This window comes from Microtus oregoni, unplaced genomic scaffold, assembly GCF_018167655.1.
Source record: "Microtus oregoni isolate MIOR12 unplaced genomic scaffold, Mior012 000025F_ref0000491, whole genome shotgun sequence".
Classification (NCBI taxonomy): domain Eukaryota; kingdom Metazoa; phylum Chordata; class Mammalia; order Rodentia; family Cricetidae; genus Microtus; species Microtus oregoni.
The window spans coordinates 35,435,001-35,461,693 of NW_024543084.1; the positions used below are offsets into that span (position 1 = coordinate 35,435,001).

The following is a 26,693-nucleotide window of genomic DNA, read 5'->3' on the forward strand; positions in this document are numbered from 1 at the left end:
AGCTGGACCTCACACTGTGCTTTTTGAAACACTAAATTAACTCATCTCTGACTACAATCATAAACTACAAAACATTTACTTAAGAGCCAGAGACTGTCTAGGGCCAGCAAGATGTCTCATCTGATAAAGGCACTTTTACCAAGCCTGAGTTCATTCCCTGGGACCCACAGGGTAGAAGGAAAGAACCAGCTCCTGGAAATTGTCCTCTGGCCTGTGTGTACCACGATCCCACACACAGTGAACAAACAAATACAGTAAAAAATGAAGAAAGACATGTAAAGCCATCTATTTTCTGCAATTACAAATATAAATGGAGAAAGGAACACAATCATTAGTTGATTTTTTTTTGAGAGTCTCACCTAGCCCAGGCTAGTCTCAAACTCTCAATATAGCAAAGGATGACTTTAAATTTCTGATTTTCCAGTATCTAATTCTGTCTGAGTTGTTAGGATTAAAATCATGAGCAACTACCCCTAGATGTTTTGGTGCTGGGATTTCATGCATAGTGAGTTAGCTCTCTACCATCTCAGCTACATCTCCAACACCAGTAGTTGATAAACTTAAACTTTTATATATTATATATATATATTTCTTATTATTTCATATATATATATATATATATATATATATATTCTTGTTCACTGCCAAACAAGATATTTTCCTTCCACTTTTATAATTCATTGGCCACCACAATAGGCTTTTAGAATAGCCACAGCGCTTTAACACATATCCTACGGACATATACTGAAGCATTTTTTTTCTCCATTTCCTGTAAGATTTGCGACTAGCTATTACTCCCCAGACCTTTAAAACAAAACAAAACAAACCTGTTCAAAGTCTACACACTTCCTAATGAATTTTGTGTGCTCTAGCTTGTTTATATCTACTTTTTTAAATCATGACTTAATTATTCCAAAACACACACACACTTCCTAAGGTATCTAATGGTCTAGTCAAATTCTCAAATGATCTGAAAGTGTCAATAGCCCCCATTACTAGTTAATCTTAGAGGAGGGGCATAGAGCCAAGGCGTATGTAAGGGAATTTTTAACATTCTGGCATTTAATAACAAGCATCAAAACTTCACTTCTTTGCATCCATCCCATTAAATTAATTTATCTTTGGCATCATAAACATTTATTAGTGTGCATTTAGAGAGGGTAAGGCAATGGTGCAGTTACAAGGGAAGCGGAAACAAAGGTCAATAAGGAAGACAAGCGGCCAGTTTTATCATTTGACTCAGAATCTTGAAAATGCCAAACCGCTTAACTTCATAAACTGGACATAGAAAACTGGTCAGGCAGAGGTGGGGGTCCATGGATGGGTGGGTACCTGCCGAGACACTTGTGTGCCTTTTTTTCTTTTATCTGGTTTCCCTAAGCATCCGCAGTCATTTGGAATAGAATTGTCTGCAAGCCTTGCATTCCACCAGCTTACCATTAAATGTAGCCAGAGGAAAGTGGCAGCTGTTTCATCAAATGCCACAAATAATAAGGGTCAGTGCAAATCTGCAAACAGGGGCCGGACAGGCCTTATGGTTAACTGTCCGAATCTTACGGCCGGAAGATCTTGAAAAGCTGGCGGGCGGTGGTACTCATCCTTACCTGAGTTCATGCTGATTATTTTCTGACAATCCTCTCAACGTGAAGGTTTTGTTACCTCTGTGTTTGGGGTTTTGTCTAAGGTTTGGCGTCTTTCTCCTCTGTTGTGAGACTGTTTACAGAGCTGAGAAGTCTGAGGTGGGCCGTTTGCTTCTTGAATTTCAGGAACTACAGAACATAGTAGCCTCCGAGGGCCAGGTGGTGGTCCTTGAATGCCGGGTCAGAGGAGCACCCCCGATGCAGGTCCAGTGGTTCCGGCAAGGGAGTGAGATCCACGACTCTCCAGACTTCAGAATTCTCCAGAAAAGTAAGAAGAGGTGTCGGTTCTCCTGAATTTAGTTTGATTTCCTCTAGTTTCACAAGAACTAGAAAGGACTTAGATGAGCTGTTTTATATTCTCGAAGTGGGATGAGACTAATATAGTCTGTAACATGCAGGGTGTAAACGAATCTGCGTAACTCAGCCGCTCTCTTTCCCCTCCCGTTTCTCACAACACCTTGTAAATGTGGGATCCAGCGGACCGCTGTGATTGCCCAGCTACAGAAGAAAACACCGGTGTGGTTACAGCCTTCTATACCGACTTTGTTCTACGACTGCTGTTGACCACACAGTGTTATGCTGTATATCAACAGGACTGCCTAAAAGAAAATGCCGATTTCCTTAAAATAATGCCTTCAAACTGCCCCTTCCTTGTTTGTTGTATGGCAAGACATTGCCAGCATTAAAGAGGCCAGGAGTAGATGCTCTTTTTTGTTCAAGATGTTTGTAGAGTTGACAGTTAGTGCTGGAACTTTACCCACAACCCCTTCCAAAATGCTACTTGTGAAATAGACCAAAGAATTAGTCTACCTCATTTTTATGGGGAAAAACCCACAGTGGCCCCTTTGAAGTGGACGAAATCTATAGATCTTTCCTTTAGAACAAAAATTCCCACATACTCGCTTATCTGGCAAATCATTTTAAGAGGCTCGCAAGTCGGAAGTCTGTTTGGAACTACAGTGTCTTACACTTCCTAGGGCTCAGTGTTTCTGTATTATGGAAATGTAAACCAAGTGGCTGCCGGCTTAACCCTGTCCTGTGCAGAGGTGGCCCTCACCACATCCACACACACGGCCTAGCCAAAAGCCATGGGAGCAAGGCTGTAGGTTAATTAGCCCCAGACCCTGTTCTAATGCTTGTTCCATTTTTTTTTTCTTTTCTCATGCTAACAGAACCTAGATCGGCATCTGAGCCCGGTAAGCATTTTCTCCTGCTGGGGGTAATGTATCTCTGGGTTTTCAGTAGGTCTTTGTTTCTATTTTAAAACCACACACCACATAGAGCGATGTTTTTGCAATTCCTTAGAAACATAAAACCGGTTTCAAAACAATGTCTTCTTTATCATGGGGTCTGTGCACTGCAATCCTCATCATCTTTATTAGTAAAACATGCTGCTCAGACCAGAAAGCTGGGCTTGGTGACTAGGCTTTTTCGAATATAGTGTTTTGTACTCAGAAGGCTAAACTACACTTGTGACCCAAAGAAAACCTTTCTAAAATGCTGGTAGAAAAGAGAAATCTATTGCAGGTGTTTACTGACCGAAACCCACTACAAGACAGTCTGCAGCTCAGAAAGTACCTGAGAGCCCAAAGACTTGACAGAGTGAGCCCTCAGGTGTCTCTCATCTGTGTGTGTGTGTGTGTGTGTGTGTGTGTGCGCGCGCGCGCGCGCATGCGCATGTACACACACACACACACACACACACACACACACACACACTAGAGCTGTAAACTTTCACTGTTCCACAAGCATGAAGAATGTCACCATGCCCTGGGCTCTCTCTTCATTACTGGGTCATCTGACCTCACCCAAGTGCTCTGTGATCCAGGAGTGTGAGGGACAACTGTTCTCTGCCTTTGACCTCTTATATATTTATGACTTCCCATGAGCCCAAAAATTGTGCGTCCAGGTATTTCATAATACGCCCCCCCACCTGAAGATTGTTTTCTTTTGTATTTTTCCCATCAGAAAAGACATGGTCACTAACAATTTCTTCACAAAGGTTAAAAAAACATGGCATTTTCCTGTTTCTGCTGTTTATGCTTCTGCTACAGCAGCAAGCAGATCCTGCCAAATGTGTCTTGGGAACCATGGCCCTGCCCTGACCTTTGCCTGGGAATTCCAAGGTCCCTGTTGGCTCTAGCAGGTCATGGTCCTGGGTTCTGCTCCTAAGCCTGTCACATCTGAGTATCAGCTCATTAAAAGCAGAGTTAAAAGGATGCTTCTTAACGTCCTTCGGGAATGACTGGAATTGATCTGGTGGCTTCTGAGTTACAACTAGAGCATTCATTGTACGAGTCACCACATCAAACACCACAGTCACTTTCCAGGCTGTTTAAACAGACCGCTTTATGCTTTGTTTGTGATAGGTCTTTGTATACACATGAATAATGCTAGGTCCCCAATGTCTACGTCTGTGGATAAATCCTTTGTATGAGCACATATGGAAATCAACATAGGTGGTAAGGGTGCATCTTTTACATTTACTGTTTCCAACAGTAGCAGGTAGATAGATGATGGATGAGAAGGCATAGTTTTATAAAGGGCAAACTGGATATTTCATTTGGTCACTATGTATAATATGTGCAAGTTATCTCTTTCAGTGGTTTAAATACAAATGTGCTAAAATCTTAGGCTAAAATTTCCAAAATTGGGATGGGTTTGAGCTTATTTTGGTATTGTACTTTGTACTTGGGACAATTTATACAGCTTTCTCTGTTGTCTTCATCTACTGAGATTTATGATGATTTATCAGATATCTCCTATAACCAAGGATGGAAATACATAAGTTAGCTACCATCTTAAGTTTCAGATTATTCATTTGCGATTGCATGGTTTAGTTTTGAGTATATGTGTGTTTGAGAAACATTCAGAGTAAGGTTGGGAGGTGAAGTACCTGTTGTGGTAAATGTGAGGACCTGAGCTCTAATCCTATGAATCCATACTAAAAGAAAAAGCCGGGCATGATAACAGTAACTCCAATGATGGGCAGAGCAGGGGGAAAAAAAAGCATGGAGTCCTTAACTTCATTGATCAACTAGCCTAGCCAAATCCATGAGATTTATATTCGGTGAGAGATTCTATTTCAAGAAGTAAAGGAAGGCAGAGGGCTCGATGATCCTGGTTTGGCTCCTAGCAACCACATGGTGGCTTATAACCATTTATAGCTTCAACTCCAGGGCTTATAATGCCCTCTTCTGGTCCCCGCAGTCATTCTATACACATGGTGCAAGCAAAACACTAACACATATAAAATTAAGATAAATAAATCTTTAAAAAGATATAAATAAATAAATAAATAGTGTGAAGAGAAATCAAGGAAAGACACCCAATGCCAAGTTCTGTTTTCTACAACATACACACACAGGTGCACACACCGCACTAACAAACTCATAGATGCACACCACACACACACACACACACACACACACACACACACTCATCAAAAAGGAAAAGAAAACATTCTCAATATAGTGAGGGCAGTATTGGATGAGGAAGGTAATGGCGACAGCCTCCACCCCGCCTCCATTCTCTCCCCACTCCTACTGTTTACAGTCTCTGTGTCCCAGTTACGGCTTGTTTTGCTTCTAGCAAATATATATGTTTGATCATGAGCTACTTAATAAAATTTGTTCTGGATGCTCCAGACCTTTTGGATTCACTTAAATGTCTTCTGGGTGAGCACAGACATGCCACGAAAGCTGAAAGCTGAAGGCACAGAAGGCACTCACTCCTCTTCCGAAAATCACCCGAGCAGTGTATACAAGATTTTCCTTACCATGTTTGCTGAATTCCCTTATTTTTCTCTTCCCTTTAATTATCTCTGAAAGTATTTTAAGAAACCAGAACCCCCATCACAACCATAATAACAAGGAAGTGTACCTTGGCAGAGAAATCTTTCAAGAAAATCTGTCACTATAAGAAAATAATGTAGGCAGGATCTATTAGAAAGAAGACGAACTCTCCTCCCCATCGTACTTACCACACCTACTAGAGAGGCTCCTTTCATTTTCCCAAAGGGACGTTTACACACTCCATCCACTTTGGGAAGCCCACACTTGACATACAGTATTAAATAAAATCTGTGGTCATAGTTTTTAACATAAATTTAAAAAATTAACACAGGACTGTGAGTGCTTGTGCGAGTGGGATGAACTGTAAACCCAAACGAGCCTATTTGTGTTTTAACAAAGTGTAGTGTGCCTAACAAAAGTAGGTGTGATTTATTTCCTAATTTCCAAGCGTTTCCCTGGTGCTGACCTTGAAATTTCAAGAGAGAGAGAGAGAGAGAGAGAGAGAGAGAGAGAGAGTAGGCGTGTGTGTATATTCAGGCAACTTACTTCTCTTACAAGACCTGACTGATTCCTAGATCTAAGAAGCCACTGGGATATTCATCTACATAGAATGGATGTGGGGTCTGACTTCTCTGATATCTGAGTTTTAGCCGCCATTAGGTTGAAACAGAGAAACACACATGGCTACAGCACATCCGAGGCAAGAGATAAATTTTATAGGACTCTGTCGGTGATGGTTTCCAAGTGCTGAAACATAAATAGCCTTTGAAATTTGGGACAATATCTAAACAGACTTTTATTGCTCTCTCGTCTCTTCCTCTGACATAGCTGCTCTCTCCTGGTCTCTCGTCTGTCTGTCTCTGTCTACATCCTTCCTTCCCTTCCTTTCTCATTCCCCACCAGCTCCCCCGTTCTTCTTATCTATTTTTCCTGTTCAGCCTCCTTATTACTGATGGGTAAGATGCTTCAAGGCTCTAAAAATAAAGTGGAAATTCCCTAAGATCTAGATATGGGCCCATTAGGATTCGATGTTTAGATAAAGAAGGGACTAGCTGGGTCCTTCCCCCGTGCCTTTGAGCAGCTGGAGCAGGCTTTCCTCGTCACGACTGCACCGCACTGGTCTAATGTGTTTTGCACTCCCCTCTCTGTCTAGACAGGAGTCGGCTTCATCACAAATCTTTTCAGACTGTTTTGTGAATTAATAGCGAGTCAGCTTACTTAGGAACAACATTGGTTTGTCATACTACCTGCCTGGCCTCCTTTTTTTTCTGACATTTTAACTCTACCCTGACTGAATCCTTCAAAGACTAATCTGGTGTAAGAGGATCAAGATTCATTGACAGATGTTAATTCTCGGGCTGTTACTCAGCTGTCTGGAAATAGCCACAAACTGTCTTGGATGGCTTCTATTACATTGTCTGATGGTCTAATTAGACATTTGAAACCAAAGCCACAAAAAAGTGAGTTGGGAAACACACACACAGAAAGAATGGGGGCAGGGGGTGCGTGCACACACACACACATGGTGTCTGCTACTTTCTTTTAAAAGATGTATGTGAATGTATCTACGTACATGTATATACACATGTGTGTGGGTACCATAGGAGTCCAGAAGAGACTATAGATTGCCCTGAAGGTGTAGTTTCAGGCTGTTGGGAGCTGCCTGATGTAGGTGCTAGGGAATGAACCCCAGTTCTCTGTAAGAGAAGCATAGGCTCTTAACCACGGAGATACCTCTCCCATCTCCTTTTTAGAAAGTTAAGACTTCTCATCCCTCTTGCCAGTGTGACTCTCTACTTAGCAATGTGACCTTTCTTGAATCTTTGTTCATATGCTGACTCTGTGCTTCAGAATGTCAGGGAGACTCCACTGGCTGGATGTCTTGAGGCCTGAGTCGGGAAAGAGCTGCTATATAGATGCTTGTTCTTAGGCCAGTGGAGTGTGCACACGGAAGATTAAGTTTTAGGTGAGAAAAACTACCTGTGTGGACAAAACTAGCTTCCCTGCAACCTGTGCATCCCTCACTCTGTGACAGGGCACCCAGAACACCTCTCCACACAGTCAGAGATGTGTCACAGGCTTGAAATACATGATGTCCGGCAGATAAGACTAGCTAAAATTGTTCATAGTTTTAATACTGTGTCACCCTCCTTTTGGATAGGTATGTGACAAAAACCACTGACTTCTGTATGGAAATGAGCTTTTCTATAGCCAGTCTTATACAAAGGAGTTATACAGCCTCCAGTAAATACTCACACCCATTAAAATGCAATTGTGGTTATTGAAAAACAAGGGGGTAATTTTTCTTTTAATGCATGTATGTTTTGCCAACAGTACTTAACTTGTGCTGATGTAAGTTATAATGTTCTATGGGAATAACTACCTAACTCATGGAGCTGTTAGGCTGATCTGTAGGCTTAAATAACTCTAAGAATATGCTAATATACGTAAAGTCTCATAGCCCAAGACAGTTTACTGTCATATTTGAGAGGAAAGGGGAAGTTTGAAGGTACTTTTGAGTGTGCACTGAAAAAAAAGATTTAAAAAAAGCTGAGGAGTGAGATTACAAGTTCTAGGCCAGACTAAAGTACATGCTTCAAAGGGAATTAAGAATGAAAAAAAGAATGAGGGGGGGGAGGGAGGGAGGGAGGGAGGAAAGAAGGAAGGAAGGAAGGAAGGAGTTGAGGAAGTGGCTCGTTCATCAATAAAATGCTTCCGTGTTGCACAAGCCTGAAGTCCTGAGTTTGGATCCCTAGAACCACATAAAAATATAGCCATCATGGGACACCTGTTACCCTGATGCTAGGAAGGCAGAGAGAGATAAATCCTTAAGTCTCATTGACCAGATAGCCTAGTCGAGTGGATGTGCTTTGGGTTGAATGAGAGACTTTATGTTTAAAAGTTGAAATAAAGAACTATTGAGCAAAGACTGGGCATTGCCCTCTGGCCGATATATGCAGGAGAGGAAGAAAAGGGGATGGAGAGAGGGAAGGAAGGGGAAGGAAGGGGAAGGAAAAGGAAGGAATGGGAAGGAAGGGGAAGGAAGGGGAAGGAAAAGGAAGGAATGGGAAGGAAGGGGAAGGAGGACAGATCTCAACCTCTCCTTTTAGTCACCTTCTCGAATATCCGCTTGTGGACTTTGCCTTTCTTGGCAGAGACAAAGGATCCTTCTGTGGACAATTTAAACACCTCAAGAGGAAAAAAGTAGACAATGGTTTGGGATATTTTTTCCGAAGGAATCACCTAAATTAAACAACAGGGAAAGGTAGAATTTTTAGTCAGCTCAAGGAGGGAGAAAAGGAGGGAGGGAATGAGGAAGGGAGGAAGGGAGAAAGAGAGAAAAAAATCATAAACAAAAGTTGAGGAAATGGCCCAAGGAGCACAGGAAGAAGAAATCTAACAGCAGGGTAGAAAGGTAGAGAAGGCAGAGAATCTGAAAGAGACACTATAGAATTGAGATTCCAGGAAGAGAACAGCATTATCAAATAAGTGACTCAGAACCTTCCCATGATGCTCAGGCAGTACAGCACTTTTTGCACAAGCCTGAATTCTGGCCTAGTTCAGATTCCCCAGCACCCACATAGCAACCAGGCTTGGCAGTGCCTGTCTGTAACCCCAAGGCTGGGCTGTGGAGGAGCTAGGTGAATGCCTGGGGCTCGTTGGCCAGACCATCTAGCCAATCAGAGACCTGTATATTCAGTAAAAGACTATGTCTCAAAAAATAAAGTGGAGAGCAACTGAGAAGGATGTCTAATGTCCACCCCTGACCCCAATATGCACCAGCACATGCAAAAGCATGTATATACACACACACTACGTGATTACACAGATTCTCTAAGTTTAAAGCCATTCACTTCTAGACTGAAAATGCACACCAAGTGTACAGTATGTGGAATGAATTCAGAGCTTTGCATATCTCTGGGGAGTTCAGAATATCCAGGATGATAGACCACTGAATGAACACATTCCCAGGAACCTCGGAGAGGCTCAGGCCTTCTCAGCAGCCACATTAGACACAAAGAGACCCTGAAGCAAAAGCTGCAAATGCAAAAATTACCTCAAACTGGGTATTATCCCCAGAGCCCCAGGTCTGTGTGAAGATCTAGTAAAAATACTTCCAGATTTGCAAGGTCTCAGAAGTGTTCTTCCACAGTCTCTCAAGGGTGGTGTTCTCCACCACAACCAGAGAGCTGAACCAGAAAGAGCAAAATGCAGATGTGCAGAACAGGAAGCGGTGATCAAAGGAAACCTCCATGAGTGTACCAGCTGTGCACCATGAAGGAGGGCAGGTCCCTAGTCGCAGATTGCAGGGTGTGCATCAGGAGAAAAAACCCACTGTGGCTGTCTGCACTATGAGCTCCACTCCCTGGCTCCTTCCCATCTTTTGCCTTGATAATGGGCTGGCTGGATGGCAGAGCCTGTTTTCCCAGTTTTGTTGTCCTGATCTCTCATCCATAGACTGACACCTGGAGCAGCAGAAGAGACTTGTGTAGCCCCAAAGAAGTTGTGCATTTTGTCCTAGTCCTGAGATCAGATATTTGGCCACGTTGAATTGAGAAACATGAAATTTGATGGTGCCGAGTCCATCCAAAGTAACTGTTAGGCGTCCAGTTTTTTAGCCCCACCAGATGAGTATCACATTTTCCAAGATTCAGAATGTTACCTGGATCTTGTACCTTTTTGGCTTTTCTATTTGTTTGTTTGTTTGTTTGTTTTGTTTTGTTTTGTTTTAACAGTGACAAGGTTGGACTTACTGTCCAGTTCTTTAAATGACATAAATATATACTTGATACCCATTTTTAAAAGGATGCATATATAGACCATCAAAGGATATATTATCTTAAGATAAGGAAGATTAATTTGGGAAAAATCTACAAGTCATTTCTAATGTGCTAACTTTGTTTTATTCCTCCATTTGATTAATACACAGGCGTCCATTTCATTAACAGTCTTTACCGTGCACATTGTAAATGTCCCTCTCTCTATGTGTAGAACTGACTGTCTTTAAAGAGCCTTAGACTGTATTGATATCAGCACTGCTTTTAAACACACTGGATTTCTTCTTCATTGAGTTTAGCCGGAGCCTTTTTTAAAAATTAGTTGTGTTTGCCAAACCACGTAGTTTGAAAAGTAAAAGCTGTTAGTGACTCCAGATAAAATTTTAAAAGGCTATAAATGGAGATATGTACGAAACAGTACCTGGGAACCGCTAGGGGATCAAATGGCTTCACCCTTGCTGGCTCTTCATTGTATGAGTTTCTGTAAATTTGGAGGGTTTTTTTGTCTGTGTTTCACCAAGTGTTAAATACATCCAAGAACTTGAGTGATATTCAGAACTGCCTTCTGCTGCAGTTGAGCAATTTTTAGGTAATTTAAAAAAGTATTTATTGCCAGTAAAAATAATTTCTGACTTAGTAATTTATTATATGCCTTCAAATCACAACCTCAGGAAGTCAAGTTTGGGGAAACTGGGTTTTAAAGGATCACAATTAAAGTTATTAATAACCGTGGACTTCTCCATTTATACTGGAGACGATTTTCTGGTACAGACCAGCGAGCCTCTAATCCCTTCATTTGACATGACTGACATTTTCTGACTTCAGTTCTTACCAGAATTTCTTTTACAGATGCTGTAGGGTTGAGTTGCAATCAGATAAAAATTTCATGTTACAACCTGGGGCATCTCGTCTCCGTGTGGCTTGCTTCATATTTAATGATGTCCAAATCATGCAAACCATGAACCTGTCCCCACTGGGAGACTCTTTCAAAGGGAAGCCAAGAAAGCAACCTTGGGTACATGGAGTTGGCCAAATGTTAAAATCATTGTGGGGTCACAAAATGACATCCCAATGCTGTTTGGGTTTTGTTCTCTAAGTCATAACTTTTCTAGATATTTAGTTAGTTGCAACCATATGCAGGTCTGTATCTTATTTTATACACAGTATTTCTGAAAATTCATATAAAATAAGCCCTTTTTGATCATATTGGAATTTTAAAGGAAACTTGTAAGAAAATCAATCTGTTTGTTTGTTTGTTTGTTTTATGGAGCAAATATCCTTCCTTTTATCTACATGAAACTATGCACTTATTAAAAATCAATTCTGAGGATGCTGCCATGTACTAAGTGCTAGTAACATGAGCCATGAACAAAAGAAAGTAATAAAGCAATACTGGATAAATGATTCCACTTTAGTTATAACATGTCCTCACTGGAAACCTGCCCTCCTAAAATCTCAGTTGGAAAAACTCCTACCAAGTCTAATTTTTAACAGAGGGAAGTGGATTCTAGGACAGACCTTAAGGATAAAAGGAAAGCAGACTCGAAAAGTGCTGCTTAAGGACAAGAACTGAATGAGCAGGAGGCGAAACATCAAACCCGAGACCAGCCTGGCAGAAGCAGGACCTCGACTTCCACATTCCAGGTCTTGACCTCATATTCAAATCACACAAGGACCAGGAAGTCATGCGGTTTTCTTCCTCCTTAGCTACCTGGCTAGGAATAGGCAGTTGTGTATAGAACTTCATGTTTCCTGAAGGAGGTGTAACTTAGGAAAGCCCAGAGTCTGAGAAAGGATGTAGAAGGAGCATCACCTTTGTTAGGAGTCATCAGGATACTGGGAGTTGGCTCAGGGGGTGAGCACTTGCTTCACAAACATGAGGACCTGAGTTTGTGTTCAAAGGATACGCATAAAAGCTGGATGTGGTCGTGCACACACCTATAACCCAAGCACTGTGGTTGGCAGGGCAGAAGCCATGCTTCAGATTACTGTACCCAACAGCTCCAGTTTCAGTAAAGCACTTGGTCTCAATGGAACAAGGGGGAGGACGGTGATTGAGCTGGATACCTGAAGTCCTTCTCTAGCCTCTGTGCACACACATGGGTGACCTTATCTCTCTGTGTGTGTGCACACACACATGCACGCACACGAACACACACACACACACACACACACACACAGAGCTGCTGGAAGCCCATATCTCAGAGGTAGCCACTGCCTGAGGATGTTTTCCACAACTTCAAAGGGATACCTGCTCATTTCTTCTAATGCCAGTATATTCCAATTCTAATGTACTCATGACTGATCCAAGGGATCTGATGTCTGATTCGGGGCCATTCAGCTATCTCCTTGTGCATTGAGAACCATGAGTTTATTAGAATATTGAGAAAGCTAATTTTAATTTTAAGCATCAAGAAACTCTGTTTCCAGACTTAACTCTTTCATTGTCTTCCTTTGCACCAGGCTTCCTACATCATTAACGTGGAAAACACACACACAATAATAACAACAACAACTATAGAGGCTTTGTACTTTAGAACCAGGCAGTGCACCTGGTGCCTGGCCAGTAGCCTACCCTGAGAATTTGGACTGCAATACTAATTAGCCATATTCTAGAGATCAAACGTGAAGGGATGAGAGCTTTGGACTAGTTATCCAAAACCTCTTAGAACACAAATGTCCTAGGTTTTCTTTACCCTTATCTGCTTATGCTCAAAACCACATACATTCAATTAAAAGAAGACAAAACAGAAATAAGAAAATAAAGCAAAACTCCCAGGCCTTGTACCTTTCCAGTAGTTTCTCACTTCCAGCATGGCAAGCTGTACTGATGTGGAGGCCCCAGCTTGAATTATTGCCACACTTTCTATCTGCTTCACCTGGAACACCAAGACTGCCCAATGTTAGAAAATCCACAAGGCAACCTCACAGCCTCTGCTATTCTGTTGTCTTCTTTCTATTCACTGACCTTTTTAATCAAATGATTGTATCCTTTGAATGTGTCAGAAACCCAAGTCTCAAGCTGTCCCCTTAATATCTCAAACATTCAGGACTGATGAATATTAAGTAGCACGAGAATGGGGCTCAGGGTTATGGAGCAGTGTTTCTTTAATTTTCACATTTTACAATTTGGGGGGGGGGGGTGAGTAAGACCACAGTTGTGAACTTCGGAGCACACTTGAAGAGATGGTTTTCTCTTTCCTTCATGTGGGTTAAAGGATTGAACACATGCCATCGGGCTTTCCACCAGGCGCCTTTACCCTCTGAGCCATCTTGTCGACCTCAGGAGGCACTGCTTTTCAACCACTTCTCCAATCATGGTTTGAAATGAGTCATCAAAGTGGATGGTAACCTTCTTTCATTTTTCAGTGCTGGGGATCGAACCCAGACCCTTGTTCATGCTGACCAAAAGTGTTCTGCCATGGAGCTGCATTCCCAGCCTTCCTCTGCAACTACCATGTTTTAAAACATACATACCTATAATTCCAGAGCTAGCAAAACCAAGAAGCAGGGTCATGGCTTGAGCTACATAGAAAACCCCATCTCAAAATACAAAAGGAAAAAAGAATGAGGGGCACGGCCAATGAGATGACTAGGTTGGTAGAGGTTCATGCTGTCAGGACTGCATTTGGTTCCCAGACTTCACAGGGTGAAAGAAGGAGTCGACTCTAGAAAATTGTCCTCTGACACACACACATGAGCTGTGGTGTGGATGTGGTGTGAGTGTGCACACACATACATGCACACACAGACACACACACACACAGTCACACACAATAAATACAATAAAATTTTCACACAAAAAGTAGGTGAATTAAAAAGATAGTAGAGTACCTGTTTAGAGTTTTCTGTAAATTTTCTACCACTATGTGTGTGGTCTTGTTCATATATGTGTGTGTTTGTGTCTCTCTGTGTGTGTCTGTATGTATGTTTGTGTACATAGTTTGCATACACCCACGTGACCAGGTCAAACACAAAGTGTTTCGCCTTCTGTTCATTCTAATAAATGTTTGAAATTCGCTTTTTTAGAACTTATCTCAATACAAAAATCATCTGGCAAGTATATTTTTAAGAAGTCCCTCGGCTCCATTCCAGAACTGTTTAGCCAGACTTTAGGTGAGCGGAAGGGGCTGAGGCATCAGCACATTTGTCCTTCACTACAGGGGATTCTTATCATAGGCAGCTCTGGCAAACACCGTGACAGAGTCAAGATCCTATCAAAGGAAAGGGTCCTCTGCAACTAGTCTCATAAATAAATCCTCAGAAATATCGCCAGTCTTGCCGAGGAACACAGGCATTCTAGTTTTGAACTTATACAAATTTAAATATTGACGAAGGATCCTGGGCATCCATCAAGAGCCAAATGAAGCACACAAAACCAGAGTGACCAATTCGTTTTTCTAGCTTGTAGATTTTCATCTCCTCTGTGAGTAGAGCCACCAAATTTAAAAATGACAAAGTAGCGTAAATGTAAATTACACATCACAGCTTCGCACTCTTCATCTATAGTGTTTGCCAAGTCCCCAGGGGTAGTGACATTTCATTTGCATTTTAATAAATAAAACTTGCCTGAAGATCAGAGAGTAAAACAGTCGCACTGATCAGCCTTCCAGATCAGGCAGTGGTGACACACACCTTTAATCCCAGTAGCCACACTATTTGCCGTAGAAACCAGGCGTTGCATGCCTTTAATCCCAGACCCGTAGTGGACTATAAAACGGGAGGAGACAGCTCTCACACACAGTCTCCTTCTGAGATTCCTGGAGGCAGGATTGCCATTTTAGACTGAGGTAGAGGTAAGAGCTAGTAGCAAGCTGTTTTGCTTTTCTGACCTTCAGATTAAGCCCCAATTTTTGCCTTTGGGTTTTTATTAATTGTGCTACACTCTTGTGTATATCATGAGATGGGGGCCTTTTCCACTGGAAAGACGGGAAGGAGAGTCTGCCTGGATTTACATCAGCCCCTGCACAGCTGCCTGCTTCACACAATGTGCTATTAACTTAAGCCTTTTTTGGTTGATTGGTTGGTTTGTTTGTTGTTTCTAATGACATACAGTGTTGAAATTTGTTGTGGAATTAGTATGCAACCTAAGTTTAACTTTGCGGTATGTTTTGCCATTTTGCTGTTGTCAATGCTACAGCAACTATAATCAAATACCCTGCCAACACTGAACTCAGCAGGCTTTGTCCATCCGCCTCCCCCCAACACTGACCTCAGCAGGCGTTGTCCGTCCGCCCCTGCCCCCCCCCAACACTGAACTCAGCAGGCTTTGTCCATCCGCCCCCCCCAACACTGAACTCAGCAGGCTTTGTCCGTCCGCCCCTGCCCCCCCAACACTGAACTCAGCAGGCGTTGTCCGTCCGCCCCTGCCCCCCCCAACACTGAACTCAGCAGGCGTTGTCCATCCGCCCCCCCCCAACACTGAACTCAGCAGGCTTTGTCCGTCCGCCCCTGCCCCCCCCAACACTGAACTCAGCAGGCGTTGTCCATCCGCTCCGCCCCCCACAACACTGAACTCAGCAGGCTTTGTCCATCCGCCCCCCCCCCCCAACACTGAACTCAGCAGGCTTAGGCAAACATTAAGAACTAGAGAAAATTGTGTAGAGTGCTATCCCCTTCAACCCACATTCGCACTGGTATTTCAAATGTATCTCTTAAAGGACTATTTTGATCATAAAGTGTAAAAACATATAACTCGTGTTACTCACTGATGAGACCTGGAAGGACTTCTCAAGTTGCTTCTACCATCCGGAGTCAGATGAAGGCCAAGGTTGCCACCCTCAGACCCTCTTGCTGCAGCACGATTCTGTGTGATCATGCTATATTGTCCCAAAACATGTTTTCAGGTTGTGATCTTCTATAGCAAGCATTTTTCATTATTTGTAGATCAGGAAACTCCAGTGATGCCATCATTGCATTACATTATGAACAACTCAAGATACCCTTTACTTGAAATAACTATCATTGCGTTCTCGTGAGGTTACTGTACTTCTCATACATAGTGGGAAAAACCTGTGTGAATCACAATAATTAGACCTTTATTATTGTGTCTATGTCTCTGTAAGCAATAAAAATGTGCAGATGTAAGCGGAAATGTATATGTTTCAGTCTCTGTCTTAAATTTAAGTTAAACTCTCATAAAAATTTTAACATAATTACTTAAGAGGTTAATTAATCAAGAGGTTAATTAATTTTCACATAATTATTTAAGAGTTAAACACCCATTTGTACCTTATATTATAAAAGTTTTATAGCATGTATTTGTATAAAATTTTTGTCATGTATATGTATTATCTACTCAAAGCATTTGTTTTGTTGTTGTTTGCTGGAGTGGTGGGAAGATTTGGAGAGTCTTTTGTTTGATTGATTGATTTCGGGTTTGAGGCCAGTTCTCATCTGACCCCTGCTAGCTTTGCACAGCTCAAGCCTGTCCTTGAACTTCCTGCTATACCTCCCAAGCATTGAGATTATACATGTGCCCAAAATATAAATTCATAATATTTAAATATATAGAGAGGACTTTTTAAAAAGAAAAAGGAAAGATAATTCAGGAAACCTTGTTTAGATTTGTCTTTATGGACTGAGTTAGAAGAATTGTAAAGCTACTAAAAACTATGGAGAAAAGAACAAAAAAGGATCTTGTCCTTGTGATTGTGGAATAATTATGGAATATCTAATATCTGGAAAGATGTATAAGGTATTACATGGTCAACCTGCAGTTTGATTTCTCCAGCCATCTGAAACAAATATAAATGCTGAAATGTTTTCTTTTTTCTCGTTTCTATTTTTAAAATTGCCTAAAATGTTTAATTCTTTCCTATTTCCACCTTATATTTAAATGACTATTTGCCTTTAGCAAACTGGAACTTTCACCTGCCTTGCCTTCCTTTAAAGGTGGCACAGTTTTGAGGGAAGGGAGAAGGGAGGCTAGGCACACCCTCATGCCAAAGACGCTGGGCCTGTAGACTCTGGAGTTGAGATCTATCTAGAGATTGTCTAACTCGAGTTCTTCCTTCCATGCTGCCATAGCTCACCCCCTGAACATTACAAAGAACTCGAGGCTAGAAACCCTGCACCATGATCTCACACCTGCAGCTATAGAATATTACAGCTGTTAACTGGGTGGACTGTGAGCATCTAGGCTCTGTGATGGAGGAGGTTCCAGGCTTTCTCTTGGAAGTTTTTCTTTAGATCATTCAACCTTTTGTTAGTCAGGCTGTTGGTTCTTTTAATCTATTTCTTCCCTCTTGCTGAAATTGCAACTCATTTGCTCGTACTCTTCAAAAAGAAGAAGGAGACGTGGAGGAGGGGGAAGAATAGCAAGAAGAACAACAATGAGAAGAACAAAAAAACAAGAAGAGAAAGAGGCAGAGGAAGAAGAAGAGGAGAAGGAGGAAGAGGAGGAAGAACAACAACAACAAAAAGAAAAAGAAGAGGAAGAAGAGGAGGAGGAGGAAGAGGAGGAAGAACAATAACAACAAAAAGAAAAAGAAGAGGAAGAAGAAGAAAACTGCCTAAGCATCTTCATTAGAAGAATTTCTTTATATTTTGGAGAATCTCACTTGTTTACCTTGCTTAGTATTTAAATAGATAAGCAACAGACACCCATTACTCTCCTCTCTTGTCTGCAAATGCACCATGTGTGTGCCTGGTGCTCACAGAATCCAGAAGGGAGCACTGAGTCCCCTGAAACCAGAGTTACAGATTGTGAGCCACTATGTGGGTGCTGGGACTGGAGTTTGGAACTCAGAAGAGAAGCACTGCTCCTAACCGCTGCAACCTTTCTCCGACCCGACTCTGATCTTTTAATCTTCTTTACCGAAGCAAAAGAAAGAAGTTCATGACAGGAAATACTCTTTCTTTAAGTGTTCAGTGTATCACTGTGACACAGTCCTGTGTGGCAGATCCTTCAGCACTTCCTCCCCGACATGTTGGCAACCTCCTCCACTCCGAGCAGCAGCTTCCCATGTCCTGGCCACAGCAGCCACTCAACTCCTCCTGTCGGAGGTTTGACCTGTTTACACACCGTATGAATGGAAACCTGTCATGTCTGTGCTGTCACTTTCCTCTACATTTAACCAATGATGTCAGTTCCGCACTGCCCTTTTGAGCTCTGTCATTGATTCAGCTTGTGCTGTATAGTGAGTCTAGTTTGGCACACCCCGTCTCGCCTTGACATCAAATTAAATACTACATTAAAAGAATAAAGTCGTGTCATCTCATAGCTTGAAAATGTATGTATGTTTCACTGTGATAGCAACATGGTCGCCATGAGCTTTGCCTGTTGCTGAAGTTTCAACAGCTCTTAGTCAACAGTGGTCCCCGGAGCTGCCCAGGAGCAGAACAATTTCGCATCAAGGAATGGTGCATTTCCAGCACTAAGGAAAATCTCCAGCAGCCTGCTAGTCGGACTGTCATGAGCATCATCAGATTGTCGGGAATGGAGGATGGTTCTAATGCTCACAGAGGGCCACTGACCTCAGTACTTGATAACAAAAAATAAAAAAACGAAAGAAAGAAAAAGGTGCACACTGAACCCTGAAATATTACCTCAAAAATATTTTGGTAATATCTATATGTTTTTAAAGCTGTCATAATTATTCTGTAGAGCTAAACACATTAATTCTTTGTGTTTACTCCTGGAGACATATTAAGGAGCAGTAGCTATAGAAATAGTCAGACTGTAAAAAGAGATTGCACTTTTAGCTTGTTTATCTTTGTACTGGCTGCTTGTGTGTATGTGTGTGTGTAACTATTTTAATAAAGAAAAAGAATTCTTGTGAGGTGACACTTTGACCATAGTTAATTCTTCCCCACTGTGTTTGACAGATATGTTTTGAGACAGACTGGCTCCCATTCACTGGTGCTGGTTTAATTGAAGAAAGAGCCACTAAAGTTGGGGAAACTAGAGGAGGTTGGGGCTCACTTCTCATGACTTCTCTGACAGTTTCCCTCTACCATGTTGTTTTGGTCATTTTGCTTCCAGAGGAGATCTGCACCCTTGTCATTGCTGAGAGCTTTCCTGAAGATGCGGGCATCTTTACCTGCTCAGCCAGAAATGACTACGGATCAGTGACAAGCACTGCGCAGCTTCTCATCACCTCAGGTACGTGGGCATCAAAAGCACCTGGTTCCTCCTACTCAGTCTTTGTGCAAGTAGTTCCCCAAGACAGGCAGCCACTGTCCCAGGGACAGAGCTCAGCTCCTAGGAATGTTCATGACCCCTCCAAGGTCCTCCTAACAATAGAATGTCTCATCTTGGAGGCACGGAGCTGTGGAGGTGGTGATGACAAACACAGTAACTAGTACTCACTCTTGGGGCCAATTTTTTAAAAATCGTGCAATTGTGGTTTCAGAAACAATGGAACTGATAATCTTTGTGCTAAGCTAGGATTCCTCACCTCAGAACGCCACCTTTAAGTCAGGGGAGCAGTCACAGTCCTCAGCAGTGGAGAGGACCTGCAGAGACCTGCCCAAATGTGTCACTCTGTAAATCACGATGGGAACTTCTGAGAAAGGAATACAAGCTAGTGAAACAGAGAGAAACTGTAAAGATGTTAGAAATCAAATTTCCCCTCAGTATATATCCGTGTGAGTAAGCAGCTCTGACGCGAAAGATAAAATATTGTACTGCTTAACCCAGTGTTCAAAAATACACAGACATCCACACTCTAAAACAAATCTCTAGGGAAAACCATAAGAAGAAACAGATCTTTACTTTTATTTGTATGTCTAGGTGAGTTTTCTACTGATGGACTTCACCTCGGCTTGTCCTAGCTTTCTCATCTTTCAAGCCCATTGTATAGAAAGTTTAAACTGATCATTTTGACCAAGCCAAGAGGTATAATGAAACACACAGCAGGGCATCAGTAAGTAGATGGCTATCCAATGGTCCTGGTTTCTAGAAGAGCAAGAACTTGGGGGCTAGGTGGCAGCAGAGGCACAACCAGAACAAGCTTGGGGAATGTCAAGGCTTTTGTATGCTCAGTAAGATAAATAGGGAAAGTAAGGCTCGCCTTACTGGGACATGGTTGACATGCACAACCACGGTGAACACCCGTTGGGAACCACAGTGCTGTCTCTGGAGTCCCGTAGCAGACAGCATCACAGCATGTCAGTTTCCAGTCAGCTTGAAGAGCGTCCCATCAAACGACCACAGCCGACTCCAAACAGTAACAGCAAAAACAAGACTCGGTTTGAGCAATAAAACCTGGTAATGCAATATCTTTCATGACTGTGTGCCAAACATCACCGATAGATTGCTTGGTTCTCTCTGTACCTCAATAATCATTGGTTGGTGCATTCCGAAAGGTCTACCAGGCTCTTAGAAAGCTGAGTGATTCAGAGAGGGTATGACCTCAAGATACTTCTAGTCTTTTGAGAGACATTTTCAAACCTGTTGTCTACCACGCTGTCATCGAGACAATGTAATTTCCTAACTGGCATGGAAATTTTTATGTACTCACGAGAATTTCAGGGATTTCATTTGGGCTCAGAACTTCTTTTCCCCAGCTTCAGAAAGGATGCATGTAAACCCTTCTGATCTTAAGGGCTGTCAGTGAGGATGGGTCTGATGTCCAATGGGAGATCAGAGGATAAAGCATTTGGATCGATATTGTTTGCGATATCATATTTAATGACGCCTTATCTTACATTCTTAAGGCGATTTGTTAATGAATCAGCAGTTAGTTTTTCTATAGGTGTGTTCCGTAGGGGAATGAGATAATAGTCACCCCTCAGAACAAGGCCACCAGGCCGACATGCTCCCTCATCCCATGACAGCAGGGTAGCTCTTCCTCCCTAATGACATGCAAGGGTACCTACCCGGTCTGTGAGTATGAAATCATTTGTTGAACAGGTAGCATCTTACTACTTTCTTCCTTTTTTGCCCCCTTCTTTAGCCAACTCTGAGAACTGTAGCTATGACTCAATGGGAGACGCCAACAGTGATCATGACCACCACTTCCCACCTCCCCCTCCAATCCTGGAGACAGGTTCCTACGAGCTGTCGTCGCAGAAACCACCTGAAATCCAGCAGGTGAACAGCCCTGACTTAGGTCTTAACATGGCGGCCCTTCAAATGCAATTCAACTCAGCAGAGAGGGAAACCAATGGAGTTCATCCCGGCCACGGAGTCAACGGGCTGATTAATGGCAAAGCTTATGGCAATAAATCTCCTCCAACACCAGCTGCCCTGCTTTCGCCCACTAAGGAACCACCACCTCTGCTTGCCAAACCCAAACTGTGAGTATTTATGCATGGTTTTATAATACTTTCCATATTCCTGTGCAATTTCCTCTCTGGTTAGGAAAAAAAAAGCATTCTCCTAGACTGGTCTGCAGGCAAGCTGTCCTTGACTGAGGTGAGATGGCTGGCAAGTGAGGTCCTTCAAAAATATGAAGTAAAGAAGGTAAATACAGAGCATGGTTAAATCTCTTTGCTAGAAGCTGTAACTGGTCGTGGCGGTGAAAGCATCTGTTGGGGACGCTGACTTCCAGTTTGTGGTAGAGTACAACTGCTCTCCAGACAAAACGGAGAAGCGAACTCCTTGAGGTGTCTATGAAGCAAACTTTCTAACTGGAGGATTCAGTCAAAAGCGCTGATGAGAACAGCAGAAGAAAACTGGGAAGAGAGGTAACCCAGTGGTTATCCTGGCCAGGAGGGTAAACCAGAGACAGGTTTGTCACATGGAGGACAGCCCATGACAACACAGTCCCTGCAACTACATGTTGCTACCACTCACATTTGATTTCTGTTATTTTCTCAGGGTGATAAATCTTGCATGAACTGTTTCCATTGGCACTGTGCAGTGAAGCATTGTCATGAATGGGGCCATTACAGTGTTGGGAGAGAGAAATAGAATTCAAAAGGTTCTCTATCATAGCAGAACAGCTCTTAATTGTTCCCTGACATAGGTCAGTGGAAACACATACATTCTCTCCTGGTTTACAACTCCATGAGAATGAAACCACTCCATCTAGGAAAGGCTCTGGATTTCTTATGATGTTTGTTGTCTTAGGAGTTCTTTGGTTCCTTAGTAGTGGCATGCTTACGTTCTTCAACCTGATATTGGCTTGTGTGTTAGCCATATTAGAATTGATTAGAAATGTGAACTGGAATGATACCTTACTCTTTACTCATCACTTCATTGTTTGTCAAGGGATTTCACGGACCTCAGCCCAATGCAAACCAACTCTAAGAACACTTTAACAAATGGGGAGGTGGCTTTATAGGAAGAAACTTCTGGCCAATCTTATAAGATGACTTCAGAAATCCACACATTGCTACCCAGTCTGTCATTGCGTTGTATTGGCTCCCACATTTTAGGTGGTATAGAGCTACTGATCAGGTTTATGTATAGCACTATGAAAGATCTACATTCTCATAAAGAAGATAAAGTGAGGTTAAAAAAAGAAGAAAGGCATCCATAAAAGAGATTTACATTCTTACAGCACAGCCATAAAATTAATTACTCCTACTGACTTGCTTCATGTTTGCATTTTAATTATGTATTTCTAGTGCTTTTACTGAAACAGGGACCACTTCTCTGGGGAAGGGCAGATGTGTTTAATGAGGAGGTCTTGACTGTGCTCTTGATCCGCTGAAGTGTTTCTCTCCTAATAGCCATCATAAATTCAGCATAAATCACAGGAGAGTAAACACGGGGCTCTGTTAGCCGGCCTTTACAGCCCTCCTTATCTCTGGCATTTCAGCAGCCCCTCAGCTTTCAGCTGTTTCACTGTGCTTGTGCGCATGACGGAGGCCTTGTCTACACAGAAACAAATAATGCTGCGGTTATTAAAAGGTGCAGGAGCTTAAGGACAAGTTTCAAAGGTGATGACATCATTTGCTTAAATTGCACCTTTTCGGAGGAAAACAGGAAGAAAAGACCATAAACTCAACTTAGTGACAGTTTGTTTTACTCCCTCTTTGCACCAAATACATCTATTACTGAGTCTTTTCTCCACAACAACAACAACAAAAAAAAAATGCCTGGAGATTCAAAAGAAATGCAAAGCTCACAGAGAAAATTGTGGATTATCTATATGTCATAAAATCATCTTTCAAAGGCTTGGCTCTGCCTGGAATTTTTAAGAAGAAATTTTGGAGGGGACTTTTTAACTAGCAAACTCTGCAAATGATTGACAGAACATATAGAAAAGTGTGGTCTTGTGTGTCCTTGTGCTTAAGTCCTGGATTCAGCTGAACGATGCAGAAATCACGACGTGATTTCAGCTTCCATTTTTCTCCTTTTCTGTCTTCCTCTTCTGCCTTGTGGACCGGAGGTATAATCTGCACGTGCGCCGCCTGCAAAATGAGGGGGAGTTAGTGAAGGGTGACTCTTACACCCAGAAACAAGTGGGTCAACAGATAAAATTCTTACTTTCCACTGGAGTGCCAAAAATACACACATGGCCACAAAAGTCCATGCCCTTTAGATAATGAAATGGTTTAAAAGATTTTTTCCACGTTAACTCAACAGATCTCTTTGCTCCTGTTCTTCCTGTTTGCTCTTCCTCTTGTCTCTGAAGATTAAAAAAAAAAAAAAAAGCAGGATTGGTGTTTCCTATGTTGAAGTAAAATGAATTCAGGTTGAGTCAGTCTCTCTGTGTAGTTTTATTTACTGTGTTTGCTTCTGTCTTTCTTGTTCTACCTACACTCACCCTTAGACACCCAATTGTCTCTGAAAATTTTGTCTCAAGGGAGGGACATATCCTAAAAACTCTTTCACAGCCAGTGTCCTCATTGGCTCTAACTGTCAACTTGACATAGCCTAGATTCATTGGAGAAAGGAATTGCCTGGATCACGTTGGCCTATCAATGTCTGTAAGGGATTATCTTGAATTCTCATTGACACAGGAGGCTGATACCATCGGCTGAGCAGGTAGTCCTGGGTCTAGAGAAAAGCCAGCTAAGCATGGAGAGAACCAGCAAGCAGCTTTTTCTATCATTTCTGTTCCATACTCCTGCTTGAGCTCCAACCCTGACCCGTAAACCTGTTCTCCTAAGGTGTGTCTGGTCATGGTGTTTGTCCCAGAAACAGACTGCAACAGGAAGGTAGCTAGGACTTTAAGGCTGAGTAACCGAAGCTACGTCTAAGCAACAGTCAGCAATTTCTTAAAATAGTCAAATGTTCCTTTGCTGCACATATAGGAATTGGAGATGGTGTGTGTGAGGGGCAGAGGAAAAGAGAGGCCAGTGTCACTCTTTATCAGCTTTCCACGTTTGGAAGCTCCTTATGGGTCCCCCACACTCCTAGGCACACGTTGAAGCACAAGTTGTTCCTCTGCCTGGAATGTTCTATGCTTGGACTGTGATAAAAACTGGCCTCTTCAGGTCTACCAAATCTCAACTTGATGTTATCCCTTTCCCCAGCCACCTATCTAAAGCAGCCACCCACCACTCTCTCCCTCATCCCATACCCGGTACATAATTATCTCTGATGGTTACTTACTTGTTATTGGCTTTGTATATTGCTATCCCTCTGGGAATAGGGACCTTCGCTGTCTTTATTGGGTCTCCTGTAGTAGATGTCCATACATGTTTTTGAATGAATGAAGCAAGAGTTACGTAACAGAGAAAGAGCTCCTATCTGTAGAGCAACCTCATGTGTTCTGCTGGCTATTCCCCTGAATACTTCCAGGACTGTTATCTTCAAAGCCCACCAGTTCCAGGGTTGTCCTCCTTTATAAGATGATTCCAATTGATGTTGTTTGTCTCTCCACCTGCTGATAATAAATGCATATGAAGAACTCAGCCGTAGTCCCACCTGAAGACCTAGAGCTGCCCCTCGCTTAATGGAGTACTCGGCTGCCATGCACTAAGCCTGAATTCCATTCGCAGCACCAGCATAAAACTGGACAAAAGAGCCGGGCGATGGTGGCACATGCCTTTAATCCCAGCATTGCAGAGACAGAACTCTGTAAGTTCGAGACCAGTCTGGTCTACAGAGAGAGTGCTAGGACAGGCTCCAAAACTACACAGAGAAACCCTGTCTCAAAAAAAAAAAAAAAAAAAAAAAAAAAAACTGGGCAAAAAAAAAAAAAAGGTCTATGCCTGCAATTGCAGCACTTAGTGGGGAGAAGCAGGAGGATCAAAAGCTCAAGATCACCTGCGGCTACATAGTGAGTTCAAGGGTAGCTTGGGCGAGATCTGACTCCATGAGACCTTATCTTGAAAAATAAATAGAGCTCCCTGCTATGCATACATGAGTTCACATCTCCATACAAAATGCCAGACATGTCAATACTCTCCTGTAACCATAGCAATGGAGAGGGGAATGGAGACAGGTGGATCCCTGATGCTCATTGGCCAGAAAGCATGGCTGAATAAATGAGCTTTGGGTTCCCTGTAAGACCATGTCTCAAAAATAAATACGGAGAGCAATCAGGAAAAACTCCCGCCATTTACCTACTCCTCTGGCCTCTACATACAGGTCTACACATATGACACATCCATATTAACATGTACATAACACAACAGGGGGCACAGAGTAAAAATAAACACCTATTCCACAGAAGAGAATCACAGTAGGAAGAAATCGTCCAGTTGCTTAGCTCCCCTCCTCCATTTCTCCAGTGCCCCCATTTGACCGAGGCCTTGCTTTAATACACTGTCGAGAAACGGAACATCTGAAACGAGTGGGGGGACAGGTCCAGTCTCTAGCAGACACTTGCCGTGTGAGTTGCCCTGGGTACAGTTAAACTGCCCTTTCAAGGTGTGTGCGCTTGCCATGTTAACACCCCCATTAGATCGCAGACTCTGATGAAGGCTTGCAGCCTTCGGTGCTACTCCCTTCCTGTCCTGTTTATGTTGGACCAAAACTCAAACTCCAATGTGTAGCTTGGGCGGCACAGCTTAAAAAGCTGAACATTTTTCCATCCTTTAACTCCTGCTAGTTAAAGTTCAAGATCTCACTCTATCACCCTTTGATGAGAAAATGAAAATGGTTTCCAGATTCTCTTTCGCATACACTTTACCTTGTAGGTTCAAAAGCAAAAGAGGCCATGAAAGTCAAGGAGAATGATGAAAAGCAAAGCAACATAGGGGGAAGTGTGTGTCGCAAATAGCCAGACCTGTGATTGTCAGGTGACAGTGAAAAGAGGCTTAAATACACACAATTTTTTTTTCTTTGGTTTTTCAAGGCAGGGTTTCTCCATAGCTTTGGAGCCTGTCCTGGAACTAGCTCTTGTAGACCAGGTTGACCTCAAACTCACAGAGATCCACCTGCTCTGCCTCCCGAGTGCTGGGATTAAAGCCATGTGCCACCATCACCTGGCCACAAATACACTTTAAACTCAAAAAACTTCATTCCCTCACTATTTTGAGTGCCTGAAAAATTCTGTAAAATTCTAGACTCAAATCGGAGAGAGGTAATAGCATTACCTTTCATTAATCTACAGCCTAATGATTGCCAGGATGATTTTGGGGAGAACTTCACACACACACACACAATCTTTTAACATGACACAATTTTTTTT

The 26,693-nt window shown here is 42.4% G+C and overlaps 1 protein-coding gene across 2 annotated transcripts in view; it reads left to right on the top strand.

Annotated features, from left to right (window-relative positions):
• Palld (palladin, cytoskeletal associated protein) overlaps nt 1-26,693 on the top strand; it is a 230,164-nt gene that overhangs the window by 32,994 nt on the left and 170,477 nt on the right. For both annotated transcript variants that reach the window (XM_041674110.1, XM_041674111.1), the window contains exons 6-9: nt 1,767-1,908; nt 2,813-2,836; nt 19,199-19,318; nt 21,114-21,456. In XM_041674110.1, coding sequence (XP_041530044.1) covers nt 1,767-1,908; nt 2,813-2,836; nt 19,199-19,318; nt 21,114-21,456 — 629 coding nt within the window. The remainder of the gene's footprint in view (nt 1-1,766; nt 1,909-2,812; nt 2,837-19,198; nt 19,319-21,113; nt 21,457-26,693) is intronic.